Below are 26,672 nucleotides of genomic sequence, written 5' to 3'. Positions count from 1 at the left end.
TTACACTAAATCAGCTGAGCGATGAAGTCATGAGAGTTCAAAGAGACAAACACAAAGGTCAGATGTGAAATATGACTCAGGACATACACTGTGTGTTTGTGTATAAATACCATGTCTAATTAACGTTTAAATTCGTCCTTCCTGTCCACAGTTCTCATGGTGACCGTGGGAGAGACTGAGGGGGTGTTTGATGGTCTAGAAACACACACACACACACACACACACACACACACACACACACTGTACAGTCACACAATGAGCAGATAAAAGGCAGGATCCCTCTTGCTGCACTGAATTATTTTATTTTGTAATATTTAGCAGTTGAGTATCAGCAGTAAGTTCATGCTGTTATTTGCTAGTTTAACCATTCATATTTTTCACACAGAACATATAAGGTTATAGAAATGATAGATTATAGCTTAAACTATACAACAGTAGGTTAAATCGTTAAAATTCGCTCCATTTCAATGAGCTACTACAACATTACAATGCTACTTGCAGGTTAATGTATCTATTGCAAATAATCCAATGATATAATTTATAATTACACAATTCTGAGAGGGGCCATTCTGTAGCATAATGAGTTCTTTTACTTTTGATACTTTAAGTACATTTTGCTGGTTTCTACTGTATTTCTGGATTGCATTGGTGAACACAATGAGAAGAGGTTCTGCACTGTCTCGCTTGCCGCATACTTGTAATGGAGTATTGTTACATCGTGGTATTGATACTTCCCCTTAAGAAAAGGATCTGAATACTTCTTCTATCACTGCCTACTAAACTTTATTTGACCTCATTCTGGATTTTTCTGCCTGCCGTGTTTTAGCACTTACATATCTGGTCTTGTCTTCAAGTCTTTGAGATCTAAATGCGGTTTTGGCTCCTTTTTTTCTTCAGTTTCAAGGGGCCGGTAGAAGGTTTTTCTAAAACTCTTTGCAGTAATTATATTTGTAAAGTGTATAAATCTGTTCCTGCATGACCTCAAATTAGACTTATGCTTACATTTGCACTACTTTTGTTATTAATAATGTTCCATCACTGCAGCAGGAGAGGAGCAGAATCACATATTCTGGTTAAAGTACAGTAGAGAAACAGTCTGTGTGTGTTGTTGGTGCTTCAGCTCTATTGTTCTGTTTTGTCCCAGATCTGACAAAGCTAACTATATTAATGATGAGGAGGCTAACACACACACACACGGTGCAGTGTTTAGTTGTTGGACAGCAGAATGGTGCTCTGTTGTCACATCTGCAGCTCTCTGCAGTTTCCTTCTTACAGAGTTCAAAGGCTATTCCACCGCTGGGAGGTCAGAAGTCAAAGGTCAACTCAGCCGCTCCTCCCTCTCTGATGTCTTAAAGCTTAAACTTGAGTCTCGGTGTGACTGCAGTTTATGTTCCTCTTTGTTCACTTTATACTCAGCAGACTCAGCAGATGACTTGTTACACACTGAGTAGGTTGTACTGTACTACAGTGTGTAGCCTAACTATGACAGACCCAGTTATCATTTAAATATACAGACGAGGAGCAGCAGACACAGATGAGGATGAGCAGGACCGTGACTCCAAAAACAGACGTTCTGTCTTACAGACCAAAATTAAGTGGACTGAGCGGGCTTGTTTCCACTATTAATCAACTAATTCTTCAAATGTTGCAGCATAAGCTGTTCGCCAACATTTTTAAACCTGCAATAATTCATTTTTAGCAAAACGTTGCCTATTTACACTTCCAGCAGAGACATAGTTCAACATGATCATCTCACTGTAGTCGTGCTTGTGTCCACCTGATGGATAAAGACAGTAAAGTTGTTGGCTGCAAAAGCTCAAAAATTATCTGAAACAAAAAAAAAAGCCAAGCAAAAAAGCCACGTACAGCTGAGTGGAAGAGTCAATGAAAATTCTCTGTAGGTTTGCCACTATGAGCGGCCCCGTTCACATTACTCATTTTATCCATCTGATCAGTGTTTCTTACTAATTCTCGCTGACTCAGAGGTCTCTTCTTGTTTTCTCAGCTGGTTGAAGTTAAAGAGGAGCAAAGGAGCCAGACGGGTTAAAGGATCTGAGTTAAAAATATCTTTAATCTTTACTGCATGCAGCTAAAAAATGTGAAAACGACTAAAACAAGACGCTGGAAATGTCCCTGTAGGAACACAGCACAATAATAGCTACAATCAGAGGTCAAAGGTCACCGGATATAAGTTCCAGTCAAGTGAAGCCAGCAGCCCTTACACAAGTAACACTCTCCACGTCACACACTTGTATCTGCAGTCACATACAGACTGTATGCGTCTGCTGCCAAGAAACTGGATGAGAAGCTTTAATAATCATTCAAAAGTGAAACTGTTTTCATTCAGAAAAATCCTCTTTTGCTGGCGGGTCACATGTCAACACAAGCACGCAGCACTTTTTTTTGTTTTGCTCGCCATAAAGATACAACCTGCCTGCATTTTGAGTCCCACCACGATCAACAACACTATCTGGAGACTAAGTGTTCTCGACAACAGCCTCATTAGGAGTCCTGCTGTGATCCACAATAGTGCAACAGAGAACCCAATTTTTGTTTTGGTATGTTGATGCTTAAGGACCAAAAAGCCTGCTAGGAAAATAGAGAAACATTTCTAAACGGTTCATCCTTGAGTCCAAGTGGATGTTTGTGCCAAATTTAAAGAAATTCACTCAAGGTGTTCCTGAGAGATAACGAGAATGTGACGAACGTGAGGTGACAGTGACCTTGACCTTTGACATCCTTTGATAACCCGAAAACATTAAAAAAAGGTATCATCCCTTAAAGTTTTCCTGACCATTTTAGAAAAAAATGCTTGTGGGAGAGGATTATAACTGATGTTTAATGACGTGGATAATTTATTTTTCGATTATAAATAACATTTAATCCTCTACTTTACCTGGCTGTCCGGTAATACTAAAATAAAATAACTAAAACCCTCTCCTGCACCATTCAGCATCTGTGGCTAACATGTTATCTTAACTGCTATCTGCCTGCACACAGCAGGTCTCACATCTTCACATGAAGGACACAAACAGCATTTCAAATGTTTTCAGGATAACGTTGGATCCTCTTGATTCTTTTAAATTTGATTTTAAATTCAAGACTCTCTTTTGGGGGATGACCGATCTAAACCACATGGTCAGCACTTTTTTTGTATTTTATGTGAAGGAAAGCATTCTGCTCCAAAATAGATCCGACCAGATTAAATTCACCATTTCTATTTAAAGTGTTTAGAAGAATAAGAATAATACAAAAACAAATAAAGAAAATATAAGGCTGACCGTTACAGGCTGTAAGAACTCAGATTGAGTCATTAAACAAATATCAACTGATTCTGATCAATGGGAGCATCTTTATCAGACTGAAATGTGTGTCCTCACAGGGATGCAAACCTGCAGATGTGTGTGTTTGAAAGAAAAGAATAAAGGGTAAAGAACAGGACAAAAACAGCGCGTGTGTGTGTGTGTGTGTTTGTGTGTGTTTGTGTGTGTGTTAGTGCAGTATTTATGCATGTTGTACCAGTGGGAATGTATAAAACAATGCAGCATCACAATAACTGAACCACATATTTATCACCTGCAGTGTGTGTGTGTGTTTGTGTGTGTGTGTGTGTGTGTGTACGCTCATTAATCACAGCAGTGTTGTTCCTCCAGCGGGACGCTCTGTCTCAGGAGGGGAACCATCTGTTGCTCAACACCTTTTCTTCTTCTGTGGTGAGGAGAAACACCCAGAAGTCTGAGCTGAACTCATTAAACATCAGAGATGATAAAATACGGAAATCTGTTCTCTCACTGGCTGCTGGAGGAAAAAAAAATATCATCTTAAAGAACGACAAGCAGGTAGAATTTATTGCTGAATTTACACTTTTAGAAGGCACAACACTCTCCACTACAAAATGTTTTCAGAAACCTTCAAGGGAAAGCTGTAATAAAAGCTATATTTTCTTCAGAGCGATGCAGCTGTCATGCATCTTTAAATTGCTTCACAAATGTCAATGTGGGCCTCCTGCATCATGTTATTTAGGGAGGGAAAAAAACTAGAGTCTACAGCCATGATTGCACCATGATATTTGCATTTACTTGTGCCTGAGTCTCACAGAGCCACTAGTATGGCTGCAGACTCTGCTTTTTTGGGAAAATACGTTTTCGACATCATGTTTCCGCTGTGTAATTCACTGCCGTCTCAAACCCCCAAATCACTGGCTGCAGTGGCATCAAAAGAGTCAGAAAAGAGGGCTGCAATTACTTAAACCCTTATCGCATTGTGTGAAAAGTAAAGCAATTCCTCCCCCTAGGGTCAGAAGCATTATGGGACCACCTGCTGGAGACATGGAGCACAAGATAAACCAGGGCAATAAGGACCAAGTAAAAAAGGAGCAGTGGTGATCTGGAGGAAAAAAACAAACTTCTCCAACATGAACCATTTTGGATTTATATATAAAACACAGGCTACGTTCCAAATCGCATACTTTTTCTTTTTACTTTAATACATACTGCAGCTGCCTTTCAAAGTACGTACTGTTGCATGTAGTATGCATACACTGGGACATACTACTTCATCATAAAATTGCACCTTGAACTTTGACCCTCCGGCTCATATATTCTCTGTGCAGAGGATTGTGGGTCAGAATAGCCCAAAAAGCATGCTGGCTTGCATACTGCAAAATGCGACCGGATGTAGTAGGACATCCTGGTATTTTTGGCACACTGCATTTGACATACTATGTATTGGGACATACTAAATATTTCTCTGGCATACTAAATAGTATGGTAGTAGTATGCACAGATAGTGTCACCTAAATGGTTTGAATGAGGAATTTGACATAAAACCCTTTTTATAAAACAGGAATTACAACATTTTGATGATCTTTGATGAAATGTCTCCCCCTGGTGCCAAGACCATAGATCAGAAACACACACGCACGCAGGCGCACACACACGCACATGCACACACACACACACACACACACACACACACTACTATATACTGTATATATACAGTATGTTTTTTACATAGCCTTACAAGGAATTTTCCTTGGTATTTCGGTGCATAATGGTCACAATAAACATAGTATGACGAAAGGAAAATAAACAAGTTCTGCAAGTTAAGAATCTCAATTACTGTACAGTGTTGAAGAGGGTGGAGTTGGCAAAAAAATGTACTAAGGAGTGTGCAAATATTCATAGTATAGTATGATCATGAGAATATGTGCAATAAGTATTTATGTAACACATCAAGTTAAGTGTTGTGACCTTAATGTAACGTGTCCATGTACTGTAGTTACTAAATTTAATCTCCAAAGTGTATAAAAGTGAAAGTAAATCATTACACCAATTTCCACGTAACACCAATGTTAAGTCTTAAAATATTAGAATAATAAATATATATTTAAACATGCTGTTATCTTTATGAATTTATTTGTATGTGAAAGAAAAAAGCCTACAAGATCTCGCAGAAAAGACATAGCCTACATATAATATAATAACATATGAACTTTCTCAAAATAAATGAAAAAAATAAAAATTAAAAATAAAACAAGACGGATTCATATAAATTTGATGTAGAAATGTATAAATAAACAGTGTTTTTGAATCACTATGTATAGATAAGAACAAAAAAGAGCAAAGAGCAGCCAGGACTTCAAAAATAAAGGGCATAAATCAAACCAATAAGAAACAAGATGTTATAATAATAATTATATATATATATATATATATATACATATTGATATATATATATATAATAATATATATATATAATAATATATATATTTATTTATATAATAGATGAGTTTATATTATTATTATTATTATTATTATTATTTTATATTATTATATATATTATTTTGAAATAGATGAGTTTATATTATCTACATAAAAATATGAGTGGGGCATGAAAAAAACATGTTTCGCCCATCTGTCACATTACAAAAGGTATGTGGGTCCACTTTAAATGTGAACCTTTTTTTTTAGGAAATTCTGCAAACAATTAAAACGTATGCGTTGTTTTGTTTTTGTTCCCCCTATGCTCTATACATAAAAGAAAGGATATCTGTATATGTGTGTGTAGATATGTGTGCATGTGTACAGTATATGTGTTTAAGGGTAGATATATGTCATATATGACCATCTAGCCTCATTCAATGCCAAACACACACCCATTAATCCACATCACACACACAAACACACACACACACACACACACACACGCACACACACACATTCTTCAACCTGCTTTTATCCCCTTGTGTTGTTTTTGTTTTGTTTTTGTACTTTGTTATTTGTCTTTCGCTGTATAATATATTTTGGTATTTTTTATATATGTCCCTGCACATGTCTTCACTTGTTTTGTAATCAAGTTAAAACACAATAAAAACTACATATGAATTATTTTTTAATAGAGTTTGTTTGACCTTTTGGGGCAAAATGCTATTTAATAAATTCATACTGCTTCCTACACGGATGTGTTCATCTGCACTCCAACTCCCATCATGCCCCGCGGCGGATTCTCCGGAAGAAAACCTCCACTCTTCCCGACGACTTCCTCTTTCCGTCAACGGAGTTTAGGTAGGATATCTACCGTCTGCTTCTCTCCTACAATCTGCTCTAAATCACGATTTTATTAGTCCATCTGCTTTAAACCAACATCTCTAAATGTTAATTAAACGTATACGAATACGTTGTGCTGAGTATTTTAAGGGTAGACTTGTTTTAAAGTGTTTATTAGTGGTTGTTTTGTAGCTGAGTGATGACATGGTGCAGAGTAACAGTAGCAGCGGTGTGTAGCGGCTAACAGGCCGGCAGCAGATAACCTCACACAGACTCGTGTGTCTGATGTGAGGCGTTTAGAGAAGATAGATATTATTTAACTTTAACACGACTGTCAGTAACTTGTCAGCAACTTGTTCTGCTACTGTGTTTAACCACATTGTGAAGCGTAACGTTAGCAACAGTGAGCCACAGTGGCTAGCCTGCTATGCTAATGATAGCTCACAAGTTAGATTTAGATAGTTAGGAACAATAAAGTGCTTTTAACGAGCTTAACTCCTAACATGTCTGCAGTAGTTACTCTCATTTAGAGAAGCTGAACGTGTCTAGTAGTCAATATTAGCCATTAACCCACAGGCCTCAGAGTTAGTACTCACATGTCAAGTAACTTGTCCCTCCAGCTGCCCCATGCCTTTAATGCGTCTCCTCTGACTTCACTCATCATTGGTTGTTGATGGATGGAGGGACTGGGAATGCTACAAATGAATGGTTGATGAATAAAGTTGACTGAGCTGAAGCTGGTAAATAACACACCATGTTGTTGTGTTGTTTCAGTACACGATGGGACGTGTGATCAGGGGACAGAGAAAAGGTGCGGGCTCCGTATTCAAAGCCCACGTCAAGCACAGGAAAGGTGCTGCTAAACTCCGTCACATTGACTTCGCTGAACGCCATGGTTACATCAAGGGGATTGTGAAGGTGAGTGGTGACTGACACTGTTGGTGGTTCGATTCCCGGCTGCTCCGGGTCGCATGTCGATGTGTCCTTGAGCAAGACACTTAACCCCAAATTGCTCCTGAAGGCATCGCCATCGGTGTGTGAATGAGTGTTTAGATCAGATCCTGATGGGCAAAGTTGGCACCTTAGCAGCCTCTGCCATCAGTGTGTGTGAATGGGTGAATGCTGACATGTAGTGTAGAGCGCTTTGAGTGGTCGGAAGACTAGAAAAGCGCTGTATAAATGCAAGTCCATTTGGGGTTAGGTGTCTGGCTCAAGGACGCATCGACATGTGACCCAGAGCATCCGGGGATCGAACCGCCAACCTTCCGATTAGTGGATAACCTGCTCTACCCTCTGAGCCACAGATGCCCTGAAGGCGTTATACTGGTTGTTGAGTGAGTGAACTCTGACATTGTTTTCCTCTGGTGGTCTCCCCTCTCTCAGGATATCATCCACGACCCCGGCCGTGGTGCTCCCCTGGCCAAAGTGGCCTTCCGTGACCCATACCGCTTCAAGAAGAGGACAGAGCTCTTCATCGCTGCTGAGGGCATCCACACTGGACAGTTCATCTACTGCGGCAAGAAGGGTGAGAGGCTAAAAGTAGACTAGTTCATGCATAAAGCAGATGAACGCAATGCACTGTCTAACTTGACTATAGTTTGTTGCACTTACATAAAGCCTTTTTTAGACATGTACATGGCTTCATCCACATGTTTAAATAACAATTGAATTGTGTCAAAGTAAAGTCCAACTACTTACCTTTCTAACTGAATATTCTAATAATTTACTGTAGCTTTGTCTTAACCAGAGTCTGCTAAAGGGCACTCAATCAATTTAGATTTAGTCCCAAGTCTGGACTCAGTGACGTTAACTCTGTAAATTACTTAATGATCATTTTAAGCGTGGTGTTTGAAGTGTTGCGAAAATGTTATTACCTCTGATCTTTTGAGATTGTCGTCACAATGTTTAAGGAAAAGTACCTTATCCAAACATGAGAATGATGTGAAATTGCCAGCATATGTTAAGTAGTGAAGTCTATGTCTGAAAGGAACAGAGTAGTTCTGAACTGTAAAATATGATTAACATTTTGAGTCCCACCAAGATTTGAAGTTAAATCTGTTTGAGTGGGATTGGATGCATCTTGGCCTAATTTTAACCGCAGCTGCGGCATGTTTGGCATCTTTTTATTGGCTTCGTATGCATTTATGCTGCCTTAAAAGTTAACATTGCACACATGTTTAAGTGGGCTCAATTTTAGATTTATCGGCCTACGAGAAGAAGAGGCAAAGTAGTTACATGGGATTGTCAGAATGTTAAAGCAGGTCTCATTGTTGGATGTAAGTGTGTGATGTTTCAGTGTGAAACCTGCGCCTTACCATGTTTTATCCCACAGCTCAGCTGAACATCGGCAATGTCCTGCCCGTTGGCACGATGCCCGAGGGAACCATCATCTGCTGCCTGGAGGAGAAGCCCGGTGACAGAGGCAAGCTGGCCCGCGCGTCAGGAAACTACGCCACCGTCATCTCCCACAATCCCGAGACCAGGAAGTCCAGAGTCAAGCTGCCCTCAGGCTCCAAGAAAGTCATCGCCTCTGCCAACAGAGCTGTTGTCGGTAAGGACCCTTGATGTGTCCGGTGGAACTGATGTTTCCTCATTGCCACTGTGATGTCACTTTGGAAACTAGCATCATCTCTACTGCAGATTTGGTGTTTTGAACTGATGAATATGATTGTACCAGTGCACATCCTGACCAGCTCTGCCCGTGTGTTAAAGGTGTGGTTGCCGGAGGTGGTCGTATTGACAAGCCCATCCTGAAGGCTGGTCGCGCCTACCACAAGTACAAGGCCAAGAGGAACTGCTGGCCACGTGTCCGTGGTGTGGCTATGAACGTAAGTGAACATACTGCTATGTTATCGATGATGCAAACCAGGTACAATGAAATCAATACAGGATGAGAAAGGGCAGGCAGTAGTGAGAGATGAGATGTTGACCGATGGCAAGTTTAACTTAGTAGGTGCTTGTATTAATGCAAGGTCGGATAATATGTCCCTAAATACATGGTTGCATTGTGAAAAGATATCGCTGCGATTTCAGTTTTTTTTTTATGGGTTTGTCCCATCAAAACAGCTGTAATTGTAGGTCATGTTTTGCAGAATCTGGAGAAAGGTTTAATAATGAGGGACTTAAATAATTGACTGTAAGGGAGGAGTGTTAATGTGTTGAAAAAGGAGAAGCCTCAAGGTGGAGAAAGATGTTTTTCTGACCTACTAGGAGGTGGAGGTGAAGCTTTAAGGTCTTGTAATTTCTTTGTGGCTCCCAACAAGTTCTCATTAGCTTATGGTAGCTGTTTTCCAAACCTGTGTTTTACACAAATTAAGTTACAAGAGTTGTTCAGATATTGCACATTTTGAGTAGATGTGTGAGGTGGTTCAGCTGCTGGGTCAGACTGCTCTACCAAAATGTTTCGGGTACAACTTTGATGCACAAGGTGGCGCATACATGATGATTTGGTCTTGAATGTAGAAGCATTTTTGAGGGACAGACCACTTTAACTTTTCTCTAATTGGATCGTGTTGGTTTAACCCTTCTGAGGGTATATGTTAAGATAATCCCTCACATTAAAAAAAAAAATCCATATTTGTCTCAATGTGAAGCACTTTGACTGTAATGTCTTAAGATCACAGCTCACTAAATAGAAGCTTGTTTGGTGCTGGGTTTCTGGAGCCAAGATAAAGTACTCAGTATTGAAAATATTTTCTGTGTAGCTGCAGTCTACACTCTGGAAATAAAGCAAAGTGTTGAGCACATTAGGGAAAGGAAGAGGAAGAAGTTTGGTTTTCTCTCTCTCTATGTGAGGATGCAGCTACAATAACAAATGAAGGTTCCTCAGACTGACATCCCCTTTTCTTTTTCCTCTCTGTGCAGCCCGTTGAGCATCCCTTCGGTGGTGGTAACCATCAACATATTGGCAAACCCTCAACTATCAGGAGGGATGCACCTGCTGGTCGCAAGGTCGGTCTTATTGCTGCCCGTCGTACCGGCAGACTGCGTGGAACAAAGACCGTCCAGGAGAAGGAGAACTAGATCAGACTTTCTTGATAATAAAAAAACGTGTTCCAAAAGAATATATACTCTTGATTCATTTCTTGCTCTGCAAAAAGAGGTCAAATGTGGGACAGTAAGTTTAGATTTGATTTTGAGGTGGTAAGATGATCAGGTAGATGATAAATAGGCCCTTTTCACAAAAGACATTCATGTTTTTGGCACGTCACAGTAGGTAAAGTATAGATGAAAATGAAAGTAATGATTACTGAACACTGTTTAGCTGGTTCAACCATTGTCACGGCTTAACAGGACAAAAATAAGACCATGACTGTTGGCTACTAATCAAACTGACTAAACCATTGTAGTGTGTAATCTCTTACATTTTGAGGCTAGTACATTAGGTTCAATTTACTCTTATATAGATCATAACAGAAGTTATCTCAAGTCACCTTTCATTTAGAGCAGGCCTAGACTGTACTCTATAATTAAGAGATCCACCATGAGCATGTATATTGTTATGAGACAGTGGCAAGAAAAACCTCCCCTTTTAACAGGTAGAAACCTGGGGCTGAACCCGGATCTGGGTGGGCGGCTATCTGCCTCTACCTACTGGGTTGAGAGGGAGCGAGAGAGATGCACAGCAACCACAAAATAGCACAGCAGCTATAAGTAGTAATATAAATAGGACTATTAATAATCAATAGCAGTGGATGTAATGGTAATAAAAATATATGGAAGTATGACTACTACTAATAATAAAAAGGCTGATAATGATGGTAGCAGTGGGTGTCAAGCAGACAGCAGACACAACCACGATCCAGGTGTAACCCCGGATCCATGGATACCTGCGAGACAAGAAGGCACAAAGACTCCGAGGCAGAAATCATGTTAGTAACATGCATGAATGGGACATGAATGCATCCAGAAGGAGAGAGCAGCAGGTTTATTAGGTGCAGCGAATAAACTGTTGCAAGTTGTAAGAAATCGTACCTCCATTAAGATATTGGTGATTTTTTTTTGTTGACTGTTTTGCGGCGGTTATTCAACGATATGTTCAGTTTAGTTTGTGTCACTTAACGTCAGTAAACCACAAACTATGACCATGACGTTGAATCCACACACCATAAACCTATATAATGGTAGGCTTTATTATAAGAATGTTGAATTAGTTTCAACTAAGCATACCTAAAAACTGGTAACTGAGTGTATGTACACTAGAGGGAGCTTGTGTTTCAGGACAGGTGAAAAAGGGTTGGTTGTTACAAGCTCAAGCTCTTGCCAATGCTGGATCTATTCATACTCTGGAGGTGATTTAATAGTGCAGACGTTCACAAATCTATTTGGAAATGTATTTAAAATGAGATGGTTTTTTTTGACAGAATCACAAAAATACGTTTTTTTTTTCTTTCTCAAGAAAAACTGAAATAAAATCAGAAAAAACCTTTGTGGAACTTTCTTCTTTGGGATCATTTGAAGGGTGCCTTCTGCCCTTCAGGTTGGGAACCACAATAAAATCCAGAAATGTAGTTACTTCCATAAAGCTGGGGCACTCCAGAGACAGATTTGAAAAAGATCAGTCAAAGTTGAAGCAGCAGAGGCAGAGATATCTTGCCTTTCGATTCGTAGTAGACATGTGTTGAACTCCAACATTTCCCATAATGCAACTCAGTAGCATATTCCCTGCCTTTTGCTGCCCAAGCTCGAACACTTTAAGTTTACACTGGTACATTTACAAGAAATGCCAAATAATAAGACTTCACACACTCAGTTGCCAGTTTATAAGTTACGCCTAGCTAAAATGAACGCAGTCTAATACAACAGTCCTGCATTAAATTCTACCTTTATGAAAGTTATGTTCATTTTTTTTGTTTTAAACTGAATTAGAGAGGTGTTGAATCAACCTTATAATCATTTTTGGAGAATGTAGTTTGTGGTGCTGTTGAACTGTTTTACATTGGAAGTATTTCAGGAATATCTTGTCCACCCCATTTATATCAATGAGGGTAGGTTAAATAACAGCAGCGCAAACTATGTCCTCCAAAATCACAGAGTATTAGACTGCATTACTTTTAGTTAGATGTATCTTATAAACTGAATGTACATCTGTTCTCATATCCTGAGCAGATCATGACAAGTAAACCGCACTAAAATTGGTGGAGTTGACCTTTAGGAGGGGTCGCCAATGAGTCACAATCACCAAAAATGTCTCCGTGATAATGACTCGACACAAAATGACCCTCTGGAGTCAGATGCAGAAACAACAAACCACACATAACTCGGTACAAAACAAAAACGCCAGCTGCTAGTTAATGTGTGTATAATTGGATTCTCTCCGGATGAACTTTGGTGATGCCTGGCAGATGTTTACTGGTTATTGTCGACAAGTAAAAATGAGACACGGGCAAGATTCCATGTTCTTTATTTGCTAAGGGCGCAATGCTTTTTTTTTTGTTATATTTCTGTGCACAAAAAACCTCACAAAGTGAAAGTCCACATCGCGACTGTAGCTCCAGAATTCAACGTCACACCATGGCCAAAACAAAAGTCGGCAAAAAACAGGGCGCAGAACTCTGTACAGTCAATATCTTCTTTAAAAATAACACAAGGACAAAAATGTTCCTCTTAAATCAAATTCTATTTTTAGTGAAATACAACAAAATAAATTCTATAAAATAAGAGCAAAATATTTAAATATAATACGATGGGCAGAATATTTTCATTTGCAGGAGTATTTGGTATGTTTTAGACAAAAAAAAAAAAAAAATTCAAAAAATACATGCATTCAAGTTACCAATTAAATACAGTATTTACTGATGTTTACCTTTTACTCCTACAGAATTACAAGTTAGCTCAAGTTGCAACATGACTAACCAGCCGCTATTCTTACGGTACAACCCCGCTGTGGACCCTATTCTCCGTGGAGCGACAGGGCGACGGTTTCACTGCTGCTCTGGATCAGTTACTTCATCCGGAAACACCAAGCCAAGACGCCAAACCTGACCAGCTCCACGGCAGAAAGGAAGCCGATGGGCAACAAGTCTGTCTACGACTAGGCTCTATTGAAGAGACAGAAGCAAACCACACAGTCTATTATGCACCGGATAACCCGGTGCAGCGATTCTGTTGCATATGTGTTTCATTTTTCAGAATTCCTAAAGATGAAAGCTAAGCTGTCTATCCCACCAAAACGAACTGCCAAATGTTGAAGTTGGGAGGATTATAATGTGCAATTGAAAAGCCACTTATTCATACATTGGTTCAAAATATCGCCCTCATTGTAGATAGGGTAGATGAGTAGAAAAAAAAACCCAAACGAGAAAAAAACAAAACAAAAAAAAAAAAAAACCTAAGGGTAACAACACCCCTCTGGAGATGTGGATTAAGAACAGCTTTAGGTTGTTATGATCACAAGTCTTCCCTTGGGCTACACTATTCTGGTGAGAAGCCATGCTAAATGTTACAGCATATTAACTAGAGCTTCAAAAAGGATTGAATTAATTACCAGAACAAAAAAAAAAAAAGAAAAAGAAAAGAAAGGCAATGAGTTTCAGAACAATGTTGCATCACTGCTTTTTCACATCAACCAAAAACACCGTAAAAGTCCACCCAACCATTCCATATCTCACACTAAAACCAACCACAGCTCGTGAGTTGATTTGGCATGGGTCATAAGGTTGCCAAGGAGCTCAAGAATAATAATATAATTATGATAATAACAATGCGTCCTTCTACAGTTGAATGACCAGTAACTGTCCGATGGTAGAACAAACTTTACTGCTGAGCATGGGTGATAAAACAAAGAGGAGTTGTTGTCTTCTTACAGTTTTTTTTGGGCATTTTTCTTATTTATAATATCCATTTTTGTTTTTCTTAATATCTGCAACATCTCCCAACAGCAAACCACACAGAGTTATGCTACTGGAGGATCTGAACAGTCAAAAACATTAACATACTATGTACACCTTTTCGTCATGTAGACAAGCGCATCAGCATCGTCAGCTCTGGGTAAATTTGTTTTTTCTTTATTAGAACTCTTGTCCACTCCCTCGCCTCTGCAGCCGCCAGCAGGCCCCTGTCACACGGTCAGGCAGCCCCAGACCAGGGAAGAGCACCTCCCGGAGGCCGACGGGAGAGAAGTGGCCTGGAGAGGGGATGGGAGGCCTGTAGCTCTGCCCTGCCCTGGGGCCAGAGAGGGAGAGAGAGAGAGGCCCGACGAGGAGCTCTGTTGACCGAAGGATGAGAGGAAGGAGAGCGGGACGATGGAGGCTCGAGGCACAGCAGAGGGGGAGGGGACGTTACTCCTTAGGCGGGACAGGTGCTGGGGTAGTAGAGGTGGATGGGGCAGGGGCGGGGGCAGGGGCGGGGGCGGGGGCAGGGGCAGGGGCAGGGGTGGGGGCGGGGGTAGGGGTAAGGGTGGGTGCTGGGGCCGGGGCTGGGGCGGGCGCAGGGGCGACCTCCTCGGTGCTCTCCCAGTTCTCTTGTGCTCGCGGGCCTGGGCCGGGAGTGGGACCAGGGCCTGGGGTGGGGGTGGTCTGGGTAGGGCCTGGAGTCGGGGCAGAGGCAGGACCGGGACGCTGAGGGTTGTTCATGTGCTGAGCAGCAGGCCCGGTGTACGGCTGCCCATGGGGGTGGTTGTTCTGTTCAGGGGGGGAAAAGTGGACAAAAATAAGTGGATGGTAAACAAGCAAACTGTTTAAATAAATAGAATAAATGCTTTACTTAAAGGGACTGTTTGTAACTTTCAGAAATGCTTGTTAACAGCGACACCTGTGGCCGTTAAGTCAACCAAAGTCAGCGTCAGGTTCGCGCTTGCTCGCTCTACATAGACATGAACGAGCATCGCTCAAAACAGTGAGGCGACACACGTCAGCTAAGACCTCTATATTTCAGCTGCTTGGCAGTAATGTTAGCTGACCAGATGAAGGTCTCTCCATGAATCACTGCTGATCCTAGTGTTGGCTTTTCCTGCTTCAGCCGAAAAGAAACGTTATCGTCTCCGACCGCGGTGGGAGGGAGACACCGGCACCCGGTCGGAGACGATAACGTTTCTCGCTGCGGAGCCCCGTCACTTCACAAGACACGAGAAACCTCTGTTGGTCTGGAGGAGCGGCAGCATTTATTTCTGCACAAACGTCCACTGTACATTCACTAGATATTCTCAGAGCTAAACTAACTCTTCTGCAGTGTGGAGTGAGCGTGCATGAACGTGAGGTGGAGCGAGAACGCGCGTGTTGTGTGAGTGGACACAAGCAGGCAGCGGCGCGGTCTGAACAGCGTAGCCACACGCGAGCGCGCATATGCGCGCTCGCATGGGACACCGACCCGGTAGATTTATACCTGTAAATAGTTACAAACAGTCCCTTTAAATGTCATGAATCTGTACGTTTTGAACATGTCAAAGATTGGAAGTGATTCCTAACATCCTCTCAACAGCTAAATCTGGTAATAATCTATATATATATATATATATATATTTTTTTTTTTCTTGATAAATCACATGAAAAGACCACCAATTAACTGATCCTACTAAGAAATGCATTGTTTGCTTTGGTCTTTTAACAGATTTGTTGACAATAACAGAAACAGAATATTGCCAGCCTTATCCCTCAATGATCCGAATCCTTTAACAGCCATATTCTAGGCGATCTCAAAGGACTTAAAGATCACAGTGTAGAGAAGGCTGCAGCCTCAGCTTGTTGCTGATTGCTCGGGGGCCGATTCTCCTCAGATGGAACAAAAACTATACTGCCCTGTCATTAACGATCAGACAGAGTAATGGCACATCTCAAACTCAAACAACACAAACCACCCCTCAATGATTTTAAGATCTGGAGGTACATTTGCTAATGTTTAAACATGATGTAATAATTTGTGAGAATTACAGAGAAGAACAGTTGCTGCTTGCAGTGTTGAATTGTTACAAACTGACTATAAACCTGAGCCTCTGGTTGTGTGAGCATGAGGTAACACTTGGGATGCTGAAATAAAAATATATTTTTTTTGCCATGGTTGCTGGCATTATTCACTGGTGAAACTGATGCCACATTCTATGTTCGTACTCTGCTCTGCTATAATAGGTAAGACACAAACAGCAAATACAATGATCCAAAATGCCATGAAAGATGAAACCATAAAGTGAATTATACGTCACCGACTGTTTTATGGATGTAAACAGGTAAACAGGACCCTGAGACGCTACCTGCTGAAACTGTGTGGTTCCAGGAGAGTGCGGGTACAAAGAGGTATCCTCGGGTGGGGAAGAGTCTTGATCATCAGGTGCTTCCTGTTCATCCGGCTCCTAGCAGACATGAGAGAAATGTTATCACAAATTAATTTTCAACCATCAAAGTAAAATAGACTGTATTTATATGAAATATACACAGCAGGAAATAATGTTAAGCTTCTGTATTTCAGTGTGAAGTAGCGAGTGGGGTTGTGTGGGGAAAGTCAAATTTCCAACTGTGTTATGTTACCGAGTAAATGAGGTTTAAATGAGATGTGATTATATGTGTGGGTGGACTGTACACCTGAGAGCATCCTGATGCTAAGTCTTTTGAAAAACAGTTAACACGAGGCGCACATGAACCTCTCTACTGTGGAGGTTATTTCAGTGGGTCCACTTTCAAAAAGGATAGAAGGCTGGTGATAAATGTTATCTTTACTTTCCTTACTGTCAACAAACACCAGCCTTATTTAACAATTGTTAATCTATGTGTCATGGTAAATTACATTTCTGTTTAACATGTGCAAATATATATTACAACATGATGTTAAGTCATAAGTGGAAAAAACAACAGAACCTGTCAGGCTATCAACGCAAATTTGTAGTATGTGAAGCTCATTTACTAACAGATGCCATCACAAAAACCTTCCTTATCAGTCTTTTTTAATCTAGTTATTATCCTAGTTATTATCTAGAGTTATCCTTCAAGATTTTAAACTACATCTGATTTGATGCAAATTAAAAAATGATTTCAATCTTGTGTTAGAGGTTGTTTTGTCAGACTGCATCCTATTGGCTACAATAGCATAATGGGGAACACAATCTTACTTAATCCTACTTGGCCTCACAGTTTAAATACTGTAACTACTACTGAATACTGAAGTATAGATGAGGCTAAGAGTTTTCAATCAGATGCAGGAGGCTGGCATCACAGTTTGAGTTCAGGAGGAAGCATATATTGGCAAAAAGAGCACTAGACTGAGATGGAGGACTGGCTATGTCAGTGACGTTGCTTTGGCGAATCACTGGGACTGGGCAACAGGACAGCAAGAGAACAAAGATCTGTTCACTGTGTGCAGCTGCGTAACATGATTTCTTATTCTAGTTACACTATATAGCAGGAACAGAAGTTAACAGAAAAAACAATAATACACATCTCAGGTATATACTGTAAATAAAACTGTTTGATTAATTTATCATTCTGGCAGTTATAGCCTTACTCTAACCTCCTGTGCGTAATTATTTATGTAACATTTGTATCACATAAATGCATATCAAAAGGTACAAAAAGAAAATGGAGCAAAGTTGACAAAATGGGAAAATCTATGAGGACTCAACATGACACAATGCTTCTAGCCTCTGTCACTGATGACTATTGAAGCTACAGGAAACTCTAAATTGTGCAATTTGAACTAAACAAATGTGTTAACTGTGTTGGTGCTCTATACATTGGTCAACTGTTCATTGTTTCTCTGCTGATTCTTTAATAAAACAAATTTTGTTTTCATTTCCTTCCTTTATGTTGTGGTGCCTGGAAATACTGACCTTCCCTGGGCTTCCCTGAGTACACTTGAGCTGTGTATGGAATATTACAGGAGAAGTGTGTCATTGGACTGGATTTGTCAACATAAAAATACAAGTAACTTATTTTAAGTGAGAACAAAAAATGATATTTGTATGCATTGTGAACTGCAGCCATGAATCAAGACAAAACATATTCAGCATAGCAAACATAGTCATAGCTGTAGCTTAGGGTGGACATTTAACATTTAATGGCTTGTTGGAAAACATTTAATGGGTCCAATGAATTAACCTATTAAGTCTATTAAATGATGAAGATTTTAAAAATTATTATCTATAAAAATCATTTATTCTATCAAATGTCAGAAGAAACGCTAAAAAATCCAAACATATTCAATGTATAAATGACATGATAGAGAAAATGATAAATTAATCATTCAAATTGTTGATAACAAAATATCTGATCAATCAAGTACTCAATTTAGCCCTTCAGCGTTATCACATATATATACATGTATATATTTATATATACATGTATATATATAAATACACCCAGTTAAAAGCTGGTCATGTTATGCCATTGAGTGGGTTGTAAAACCTCCTCTGACTCAGTCGTTCAGTATTTCTGTGGGATCTTTCTGTTAGCTTCACCACTGTACACCATCGTTAACATGTTCCCATGGCAGCATCGGCCATGTAGATATTTTCTATTGTGGTGTTTATCCAAAATACATATATTTGCATGTAACAGAAAGACCCCACTCCATACTGAGATTTGACTTAATCAGAAAAGTTAGTGATTTTTGAACAGCTGCTCTGAACTACAGATGTTTTCCACTGTACATCACATGTATACAGGGTCCTACAGCTTTATACACTAATGGTTTGGCTCCCTCAATCACAGTCCCTAAGACTGGAGGATGTTAATGTGCATGTATGTGTGTGAAGAGTACAATGTCAATGCCATTACCTCCTCGGGACAAAGCTCACAGGCCTTGGCAAGTGTCATACGTGCGCTGTGCGAACGCTCCAGGAAATAGCCGTTGGAGGTCTCGTTGCTCTGAACCGGAGGGGACCAGTTGTTGTAGGTGTACTGGGGGTTCCCTGTGTATGGCCTCCTCTCCAGCTCGTCCCCTAACCACTCCACTGCCCACGTCCACTTTCGCTTCAGGTCACCGTTACTCTGTATGCACAAGAAGAACATGCTGATTAGAATATATGGCTCCACATGTTGCGCCTGTGAATGTAGGAGGCACAGTTTTATCAACACAGATTTGACTGTTTTAGTGTTGTGCTTGGACAGGAAAAAAGAAAGCAGCGCATCGGCTCTTATTCGGTCAATCTTGAGCATATGTTTGCTAGTGTTTGGGAGAGACGGAAACTTGAGGAGATCAGTGGGCAACTCGAGGTCTGAAAAGTGAAGCCAATGCGGAAGTGCCTTCAACTTACATTCTTTCTTTTAAGTCTACGAGAAAATGATCCTACTTCTCACTTGATTTATTACCTCAGTAAATATTGTAAACATGAGTTTATGGTCTCAATCGCTAGTTTCAAGTCTTCTTCAATACATCATGATGTTAATTTAGTAAATGATGGTCTCATTTGGAGTCAAATAGCCCTGATAGATAGACAGGTTGCTACCACGGTGTTTTCCAGTTTGGGAGTTGTCCGTGTTTTTGTCTTATAACTTTAACCCTTTCACAGTGTGTTTTCAGTTCATGAAAGTTCATTAGAACCATTTCAGTCACCTAATAATCTTATTTAGAGTTCGGTTGTACTTAGCTTCACCCTCTTAAGTCACTTCTGGTTGCAAATAACCAAACTGGCGACGGCCAAAAACCAAACTGGCGACGGCCAAAATGCCGATCTCGAGGCTTCAAAACGGCAGTCTACAAACCAGTGGGTGAATACGTCCACTTCTTATATACAGTCTATCGTAGAGATGCAAGAACTGTGCAGTGAGTATATATAGTATAAAAAGATAAATGCTCTTCACCAAGGAACAGTAACTGGGTCTGAAAACAGGAGAACTGCATCTAGGGTACCGTTTTGTTTCGGCAAAATGGGCCCTCCCTAAAGTTATCTGGCATTTTCAAATCACAAATTAATTTCATGGCACCAGTGTAGTGTGCTGTGACGTGTAATTAATGAGACAAGAGGAGAGAGAGATAGATCCATCTGTAAGTAAGCGTACCTGTAGGATCTGATAAGCCACGGAGCAGTTGCTAAAGAGGGCCACCATGCACTTGATGCACTGGTAAGCCCGTTTCTGGTAGTGGTTCTTGGAGCGCTGGATGGTGTCAAAGAGCCCATCTCTGTCATCAGGAATGCCCTTCAGCACATTGTGGATCCTACACAACCAAACGGGTAATGGAGAAATGTTAACTCTGATCACATTCAAAAACAATGCAGCACTCATAACGTTAAAACACCAAGCAATCAGTCTGACCTGTGTGTCTGCCAGGAGTCCTCGATGAGCAGGATCTGTAGCAGCAAGTCCAGGTAAGGCCTCAGCTCATAGGTGTAGGAGTACGCCACCTGTGGACGCCCAACACTCATAATCTGAAATCTTGTGGACACGCTCAAGTGAGCCACCTACAGAATTAAAGATGTCTAAAGATTTACCTGCCAGAGGAGCTCACTGAGAACAGTGGAGGAGAACTGAGGGTTCTCCCAGCAGCTGAAGCGAAGCAGCTTTACGGTCTCCTCAGAGTTGCTGCAGTCCTCGATGATCTTCTTCACGTAGCTGGTCCTCACAAACAGGATCTCTGCCACCAGCTGCTGCACCGGCATCACTGGGGTCGTCAGGTTGGTGTCACCATACGGGTTAGGGAGAGGAGGGTTACCTGGAGAAAGTAGAGGGGGAGAAATTTAGAGTAACTAGTCTGATATGCATGTAGTTATTAGAGGCAAATATATATATGCGTTTTGTTCAGACAGTGTCTTTCATCCTTCGTCTATGAAAGCCCTCAGCTCCAAGCTCTGCCTACACAAAACAGAGGCTCAGAGTGGCTGTTTTTTTCAGTCACTAGATCCTGAGCAAGGATGAAAATCCTCATTGGGCTCCAACTCTGTTGAGGATTTATTACTGGCTCATATCGGCCGAGTTCACGTCACATTTTTTGTGGCTGAAGAGTAAAACGCTCACCATTGATGGAGGACTGCATGCGTGAGGAGACGTCACAGCATCGGACCAGCTGGGAGACCACAGTGTAGAGCTTGCCCAGCTCAGCGTACTGGTACTTAATGGGAGGACCGGGACCCTCGTCCAGAGCGACCAACATGAAAGTGGCGGGGACATTCAGCTTCAACAGCTGAGTCTTTTCTGCCAGGCCTGCGGGGGGGGGGGGAAGCAGCATTTTGAGTCCCAAAGAAATTATTAATAACATTTTGCATAAACTTTGATTGTATAATAATTCACTGAGGAACAGATGTACATGGCAGGAGTGTGATTGCTGTGTGCTCCTTACCCAGATTGGCATACATGACAAAGAGGTTGAAGTACTGCTGCAGGTGACGGCCGTGTTCAGAAACCTCTCTTCTGAGCAGGTTGAGTACAGCTCTCAACAAGTGGTCACTTAGACTGAGGTTATCACAGCCCTGATATACAAACACGGAGAACAACAGACAAACCACAGCAGGGTTACAACAATGAAAAGTACAGGATGAGAAACCTCTCAGTGATAACCTGCCATACAAACTAATTATCTTCCCGGAAACATGTGATTCAAACAGCTTCAAGTATCTTCCAGAGAATCCTAATAAAAAGCCCATTTTCCACAGAGCTCAGCTGAAGCCTGGCACCAACCTGAGTGGAGGGTCCGGGCGAGGCGGTGGGGGAGGGGCACGGCCCGTCTTGCAGGGAGAAGTGAGCGATGAAGACAATGAGCTTGGCAAATGCACCACGGACCTCAGCGCTCGGGCACTCAAGCAGGTACTCTGAGAACCGGTTAGGGTAAGCAAACAGGACTTTGTGTGCAAACCAATAGCGTACATTCTTACTGTGTCTCAGCAGGATGCAGAGGGCGTCATACCTAGATGGAAAGACGAGGAGAATAATTATAGAAAAGGATGAAACGGAGACAAATATAAAAAAAAACACAGAGGCAGACAGAGCTTACCAGTCACTGGCAGGACCCCGTACTACTTTCTTGGTGTGAAAACCTGTGCTGAAGAGGAACCTAGCAGCCAGCTGAGCACTTATCATAGCAATCTCCTCTGCCTCTGGCAGAAGATGGTCTTGTCCTGATAAAAAGAGGATTAACAAAACACAATGAAAATCTTCCTGGTAATTTGCTTATAGAGTACTACAACATGAACTGACAATCTATGAAGGTACACCCAGAGACAAACGTAAAAAGCTACATTTTTGGATAAAATTACTGAATTGTTACCAAGAATATATCTTGTGACTTATGAGCAATGATTTGACATATTGATGACCCAGAAATACGCAACGCAAATTACTTAAATGTGGATATGTACAGTATACGCCACAACATACATAAACATACACTGCAATCTGAAAGTAGTAGGGCAGTGACACACTATCCTTTGTTATGGCTCTGTCCTCCAGCACACTGGGTTTGAAATAAAATAACTATGAGGTTAAAGAGCAGATTTTTGGCTTTAAAATGTGTATATTATAATTTAAGTCTAATTTTTCTGAATTACTTTTGTTAGGGACTACAAATAAAATGTGTTACAATGCCTACACAGATGTAAACATCCTCAAATTGAAGCAGTCGACACCTTAACCTCAGTCTTTGTTTCATTTAAAATCCAATATGCTGGAGTACAGAGTCAACACAATGAATAATGTGCGACTGTGCTACGTATACATCTTATTATGAACAGTGGCGTAAAAGACACTGAATGCCAGAACATCACGTGTCATCCTTGTTCGATCCAGCATAAACTAAGATGAAACACAAAAGGCAGTTGAAAACACGTCAGAGTTAAGGCTCAGAGCACGCTACAAAAATGTCCACTGATCTCAGAGTAAGGCCAATCAATAATATATCAAATCATACATTCACACTAACATATTGTGTCAATGTGTTGGGTCTAAAAATATAGCTTACAACAATAAGTTTGTTTCTAAAAAAGGCCCTTTGCTGCTGAAAAGGATTTTTTAAAGAAGGTACATTAGTATCTCAACTGGATACAACGTAGAAAACAGAATGTACTGATGATTGCCCTCAAACATTTATTTTCCCTGTGAAACATTACGGGGCTCTGGCTCCATTAATAATGCATTACAGAGGCAGTGCATTTCTCGGCAGCCCGTGCTCAACGCTACTGACCACCAATTCTTTCCACAGGGGTGCTGTGTATTAGCATCAACCAGAGATTAGCGATAAAATTATAATGGCAGCTGCTGTATCTTTAAGAGGGAAGCGATGAAATCTACAGTGGAGATACGACAAGGACTTCATCGCTGTGCAAAGGATCAAAGAAGCCCTCTGGGGGTATTGGATATGCAGAGTCATGACTGGAGGAGTGGCGTGATACTGTGCAGCTACAACAAATCACACAACAATGCACACGCAAGGGCTGAACAATAGCTTTGTAGTGTCAACCATTTCTTATAGGGTATATTGTGGATCCCTGATGTATGAACACATGTTGTGGAATAAATACAGACACTAATTACTTGTGTGTTTAATGATCCGTCTGCTAATTTAACCTTTCTTAATATTGTTTCTTGTATACAAATAAATTTAGAGGTTTTAAACTTCAATTACCTGGTGAAATAAAATAAGTAAAAACAGCTACACTGTGTGGGGAAATTATATTGTGTTCATAAAAAAAAATATTGTGTTCATAACCATCATGTACCAGCACAATATCTGTGGCAACAGCCAGCCTATGTGTACGTTTTTGTTGCAGTTTATGTTTCAAGTGTTCTTCTAACACATCCCACCCAAAGGTTTGAGTTGAGGTTAACTGGCTACCTAGATTCATGTAGTTGTAATCTTTTAATATACAATAGAGGGGTTCAGGAATGAATCTGAAAACCCAGAAATGAGTTCGCATTTTGGTTAGTCCAGCACTTCTGGTCAATGTTTTTTTTTTTTGATAGGTTTTTAGTTAGATGCCTGAAATAAGGTCTGTGGTTAACACAAGCTTAAGAGATTTTAACGTTTTGTTCTACGATATAAAATTCATCAGTAAATATCCCATTTGTGAATTTTTAAGCTTTTATATGTCTTAAAAAAAGCGGTTGCTAACAAGTGGCTAAATGAGACTACTAAATGTCATCGCGCCGACTCGTCCACCATTACAGCCTCGTTGTGTATACTCAGCACTCATGCGACCGTGGTGTAGTTTGTTTATAGCCTAACGTTAGCTTTTTACTTCTGGTGATTGCATTCACACTTCAAAAATCATGAAAGTGGTGTTCATTTGTGAAGATTATCTTGCTGAACAAAATGTGTAAGAATCATAAACGTTTGTTTGCCACAGCGCTTTTTTTTCCTGCAATAATCCAAAACTCAATGGAAAAATCCCAAATGGCTTTTTGTCAAGGGAACCAGGACGATGCTAACTTCCAGGTTGGCCTACAAAAATATGTCATCCCTGCACCACTCTATAATACATACAATCCACTGAATTAATTTTGCATTTAGAAACCCATTTATCATCACACACAAAAAAGATGCATACCTGGAGGAGGGTTTAAATAGACACTGTTACAGGTCAGAAGTTTCTTAATGAACTGGAAATATTCCAGGCTGTATTGCATTCGGTTGTGCATGAATTGGACGTTCTGCTTGCGGACGCTGCACTCAATGACACCAGGCATCTTGACCTGATGTGGCTTGGTGGTGGAGATGGTCAACTCCGAGATGTATTTGACCAGCTCGCTGTCCTTGTCCAGTGAGTCCATACGCTCATAGAATAGGATGTAGGCATTCCACCAGCGCTTCTGCCTCCGGTACGACATCCTTTTCATCATGTGATCGAACACCTCGCCCATGTATTCCCCTCCAAAGCACTGGTTCTTCATCTCCTCCTCATCGTCCATCTTGCACTCAGTCACATCGCCATCATCAAACTTATACCAGCGGTTCTTCTCACCGTCACCCCCGTTCCTCTGGATTATGTAGGAATAGTAGTGTCCGCCACTGGCCTGGCCTGAGTGGACCAGCACTCCCACCAGACGATACTTGGAGCTGCCGGGAGGTGTGGGTTCTGAGGGCTCGTTCTGTTGGATCACCTGGTTCTCCGGGTTGACGTCGTCGCCCTCTAGCTTTGCCACACCAGCTACCGTGTACGGCTCCATGTCCAGCTCCCTGGGGAACTCAAAGTAGTCATTGAACTTGATGGCACACTCCCTCTCCCAGTCGTAGTCAAAGCGCTTCAGTTGGATGGCCAGGACAGGTGGCAGCTTCTTTATCAGCAGGCGCTTCACTGTGTCCACCTGACCGGGAGAGCAAACATCACAGGTTACCTCTCTGGCCCTTTAAATAAATCTTCAATTAAAGTTAATGAGAAAAAAGAAAAAAATTTAAGTGAACCATGGGACAGCCATTAAAGCCTCCTCTATTTTTCCATAGCACTTTATAATCACATCCTAACATTGGCTGGTGACCAGATGGGTGCTCCATTCTCACCTTCTTATTACACTTCTCACAGTGGTAGGCGTTGGCTCCCTCAAGAAGATCTCCTTTAACATACTGCTCCATAGAGTCCAACAGGTTCTGGTGGTTTCTGATGTCTACATTGAGTGTTGTGAACGACTCCTCACACTCATACCTGGCAACACAAAACATTATTAGGTAACAAAATTCAAAGGCAGACTTAAGTTTATATTTCGTAAGCTATTTCTAGTAACTAAGCACAGGGTAAAAGACTGCACTCACCTGTGGGGGCATCCCTGACAGATCTTCTGGTCAGCAAAGGACCCTCCCAGCACCTTGCTCAGCATGGCGGGGTGGCCCAGGGCTTTCAGGGCTTCATCCAGACTGTCCACCAAAGAGTTGAAAAACTCCAGTGCATCATGCTGCTCCCGCAAGTTCACTGGCTCACCCCATAACCTAAAACAGATGGGAAAACGAAACAATTAGCAACGGCTAAACTGGCAAAACGCAAAATTGCTTTGAGTTTTTGAAATACCTGAACTGTTTCCAGAATCCCCTGGGGACATAGTACTGAAGTCTGGACGCAGCCAGATGTCCAAAAATGACCTGTAGATGACGTAGCACCCCAATGTTGTACTCTTTCCTGTCCTCTGACTTACTGGAGGGTTTATCATCAAACTGATGGTGGTAGCTGAACACCTCATCACGAGGATCCACATTACTCTGGAGACAAAATGTACAGATGGAAACATTACTAAAGATATGTCTCCCCATCTATAATTGTTCATTACTTCTTGTTACTGTATGTCA

At 41.1% G+C, this 26,672-nt stretch overlaps 2 protein-coding genes across 8 annotated transcripts in view; one reads left to right on the top strand and one right to left on the bottom strand.

Annotated features, from left to right (window-relative positions):
* The first annotated feature begins 7,293 nt into the window (after window positions 1-7,293).
* rpl8 (ribosomal protein L8) lies at window positions 7,294-10,612 on the top strand. Its single transcript, XM_037790487.1, has 5 exons — window positions 7,294-7,466; window positions 7,932-8,073; window positions 8,881-9,099; window positions 9,261-9,376; window positions 10,413-10,612. Exons 1-5 carry the CDS (start codon window positions 7,329-7,331, stop codon window positions 10,569-10,571), a joined length of 774 nt encoding a protein of 257 aa, XP_037646415.1. The 5' UTR covers window positions 7,294-7,328; the 3' UTR covers window positions 10,572-10,612.
* A 2,322-nt stretch (window positions 10,613-12,934) lies between these two features.
* Window positions 12,935-26,672, bottom strand: part of usp9 (ubiquitin specific peptidase 9) — a 46,267-nt gene continuing 32,529 nt past the window's right edge. For 5 of the 7 annotated variants that reach the window (XM_037790478.1, XM_037790481.1, XM_037790480.1 and 2 more), the window contains 15 exons: window positions 26,398-26,585; window positions 26,145-26,318; window positions 25,896-26,037; window positions 24,946-25,702; window positions 22,398-22,521; window positions 22,085-22,310; window positions 21,747-21,876; window positions 21,425-21,610; window positions 20,902-21,122; window positions 20,726-20,814; window positions 20,471-20,627; window positions 19,247-19,459; window positions 18,301-18,330; window positions 16,732-16,830; window positions 12,935-15,169 (listed from right to left, as the gene is read on the bottom strand). In XM_037790478.1, the coding sequence (XP_037646406.1) occupies window positions 14,828-15,169; window positions 16,732-16,830; window positions 18,301-18,330; window positions 19,247-19,459; window positions 20,471-20,627; window positions 20,726-20,814; window positions 20,902-21,122; window positions 21,425-21,610; window positions 21,747-21,876; window positions 22,085-22,310; window positions 22,398-22,521; window positions 24,946-25,702; window positions 25,896-26,037; window positions 26,145-26,318; window positions 26,398-26,585 (3,078 nt within the window). In that variant the 3' untranslated portion in view covers window positions 12,935-14,827. The remainder of the gene's footprint in view (window positions 15,170-16,731; window positions 16,831-18,300; window positions 18,331-19,246; window positions 19,460-20,470; window positions 20,628-20,725; window positions 20,815-20,901; window positions 21,123-21,424; window positions 21,611-21,746; window positions 21,877-22,084; window positions 22,311-22,397; window positions 22,522-24,945; window positions 25,703-25,895; window positions 26,038-26,144; window positions 26,319-26,397; window positions 26,586-26,672) is intronic. The other 2 variants (XM_037790482.1, XM_037790486.1) reach the window with 1 other exon arrangement.

Source organism: Sebastes umbrosus, chromosome 13 (genome assembly GCF_015220745.1).
Source record: "Sebastes umbrosus isolate fSebUmb1 chromosome 13, fSebUmb1.pri, whole genome shotgun sequence".
Lineage (NCBI taxonomy): Eukaryota > Metazoa > Chordata > Actinopteri > Perciformes > Sebastidae > Sebastes > Sebastes umbrosus.
The sequence above is the reverse complement of the archived record's forward strand: the minus strand, read 5'-3'. Positions and strand labels throughout refer to the sequence as shown.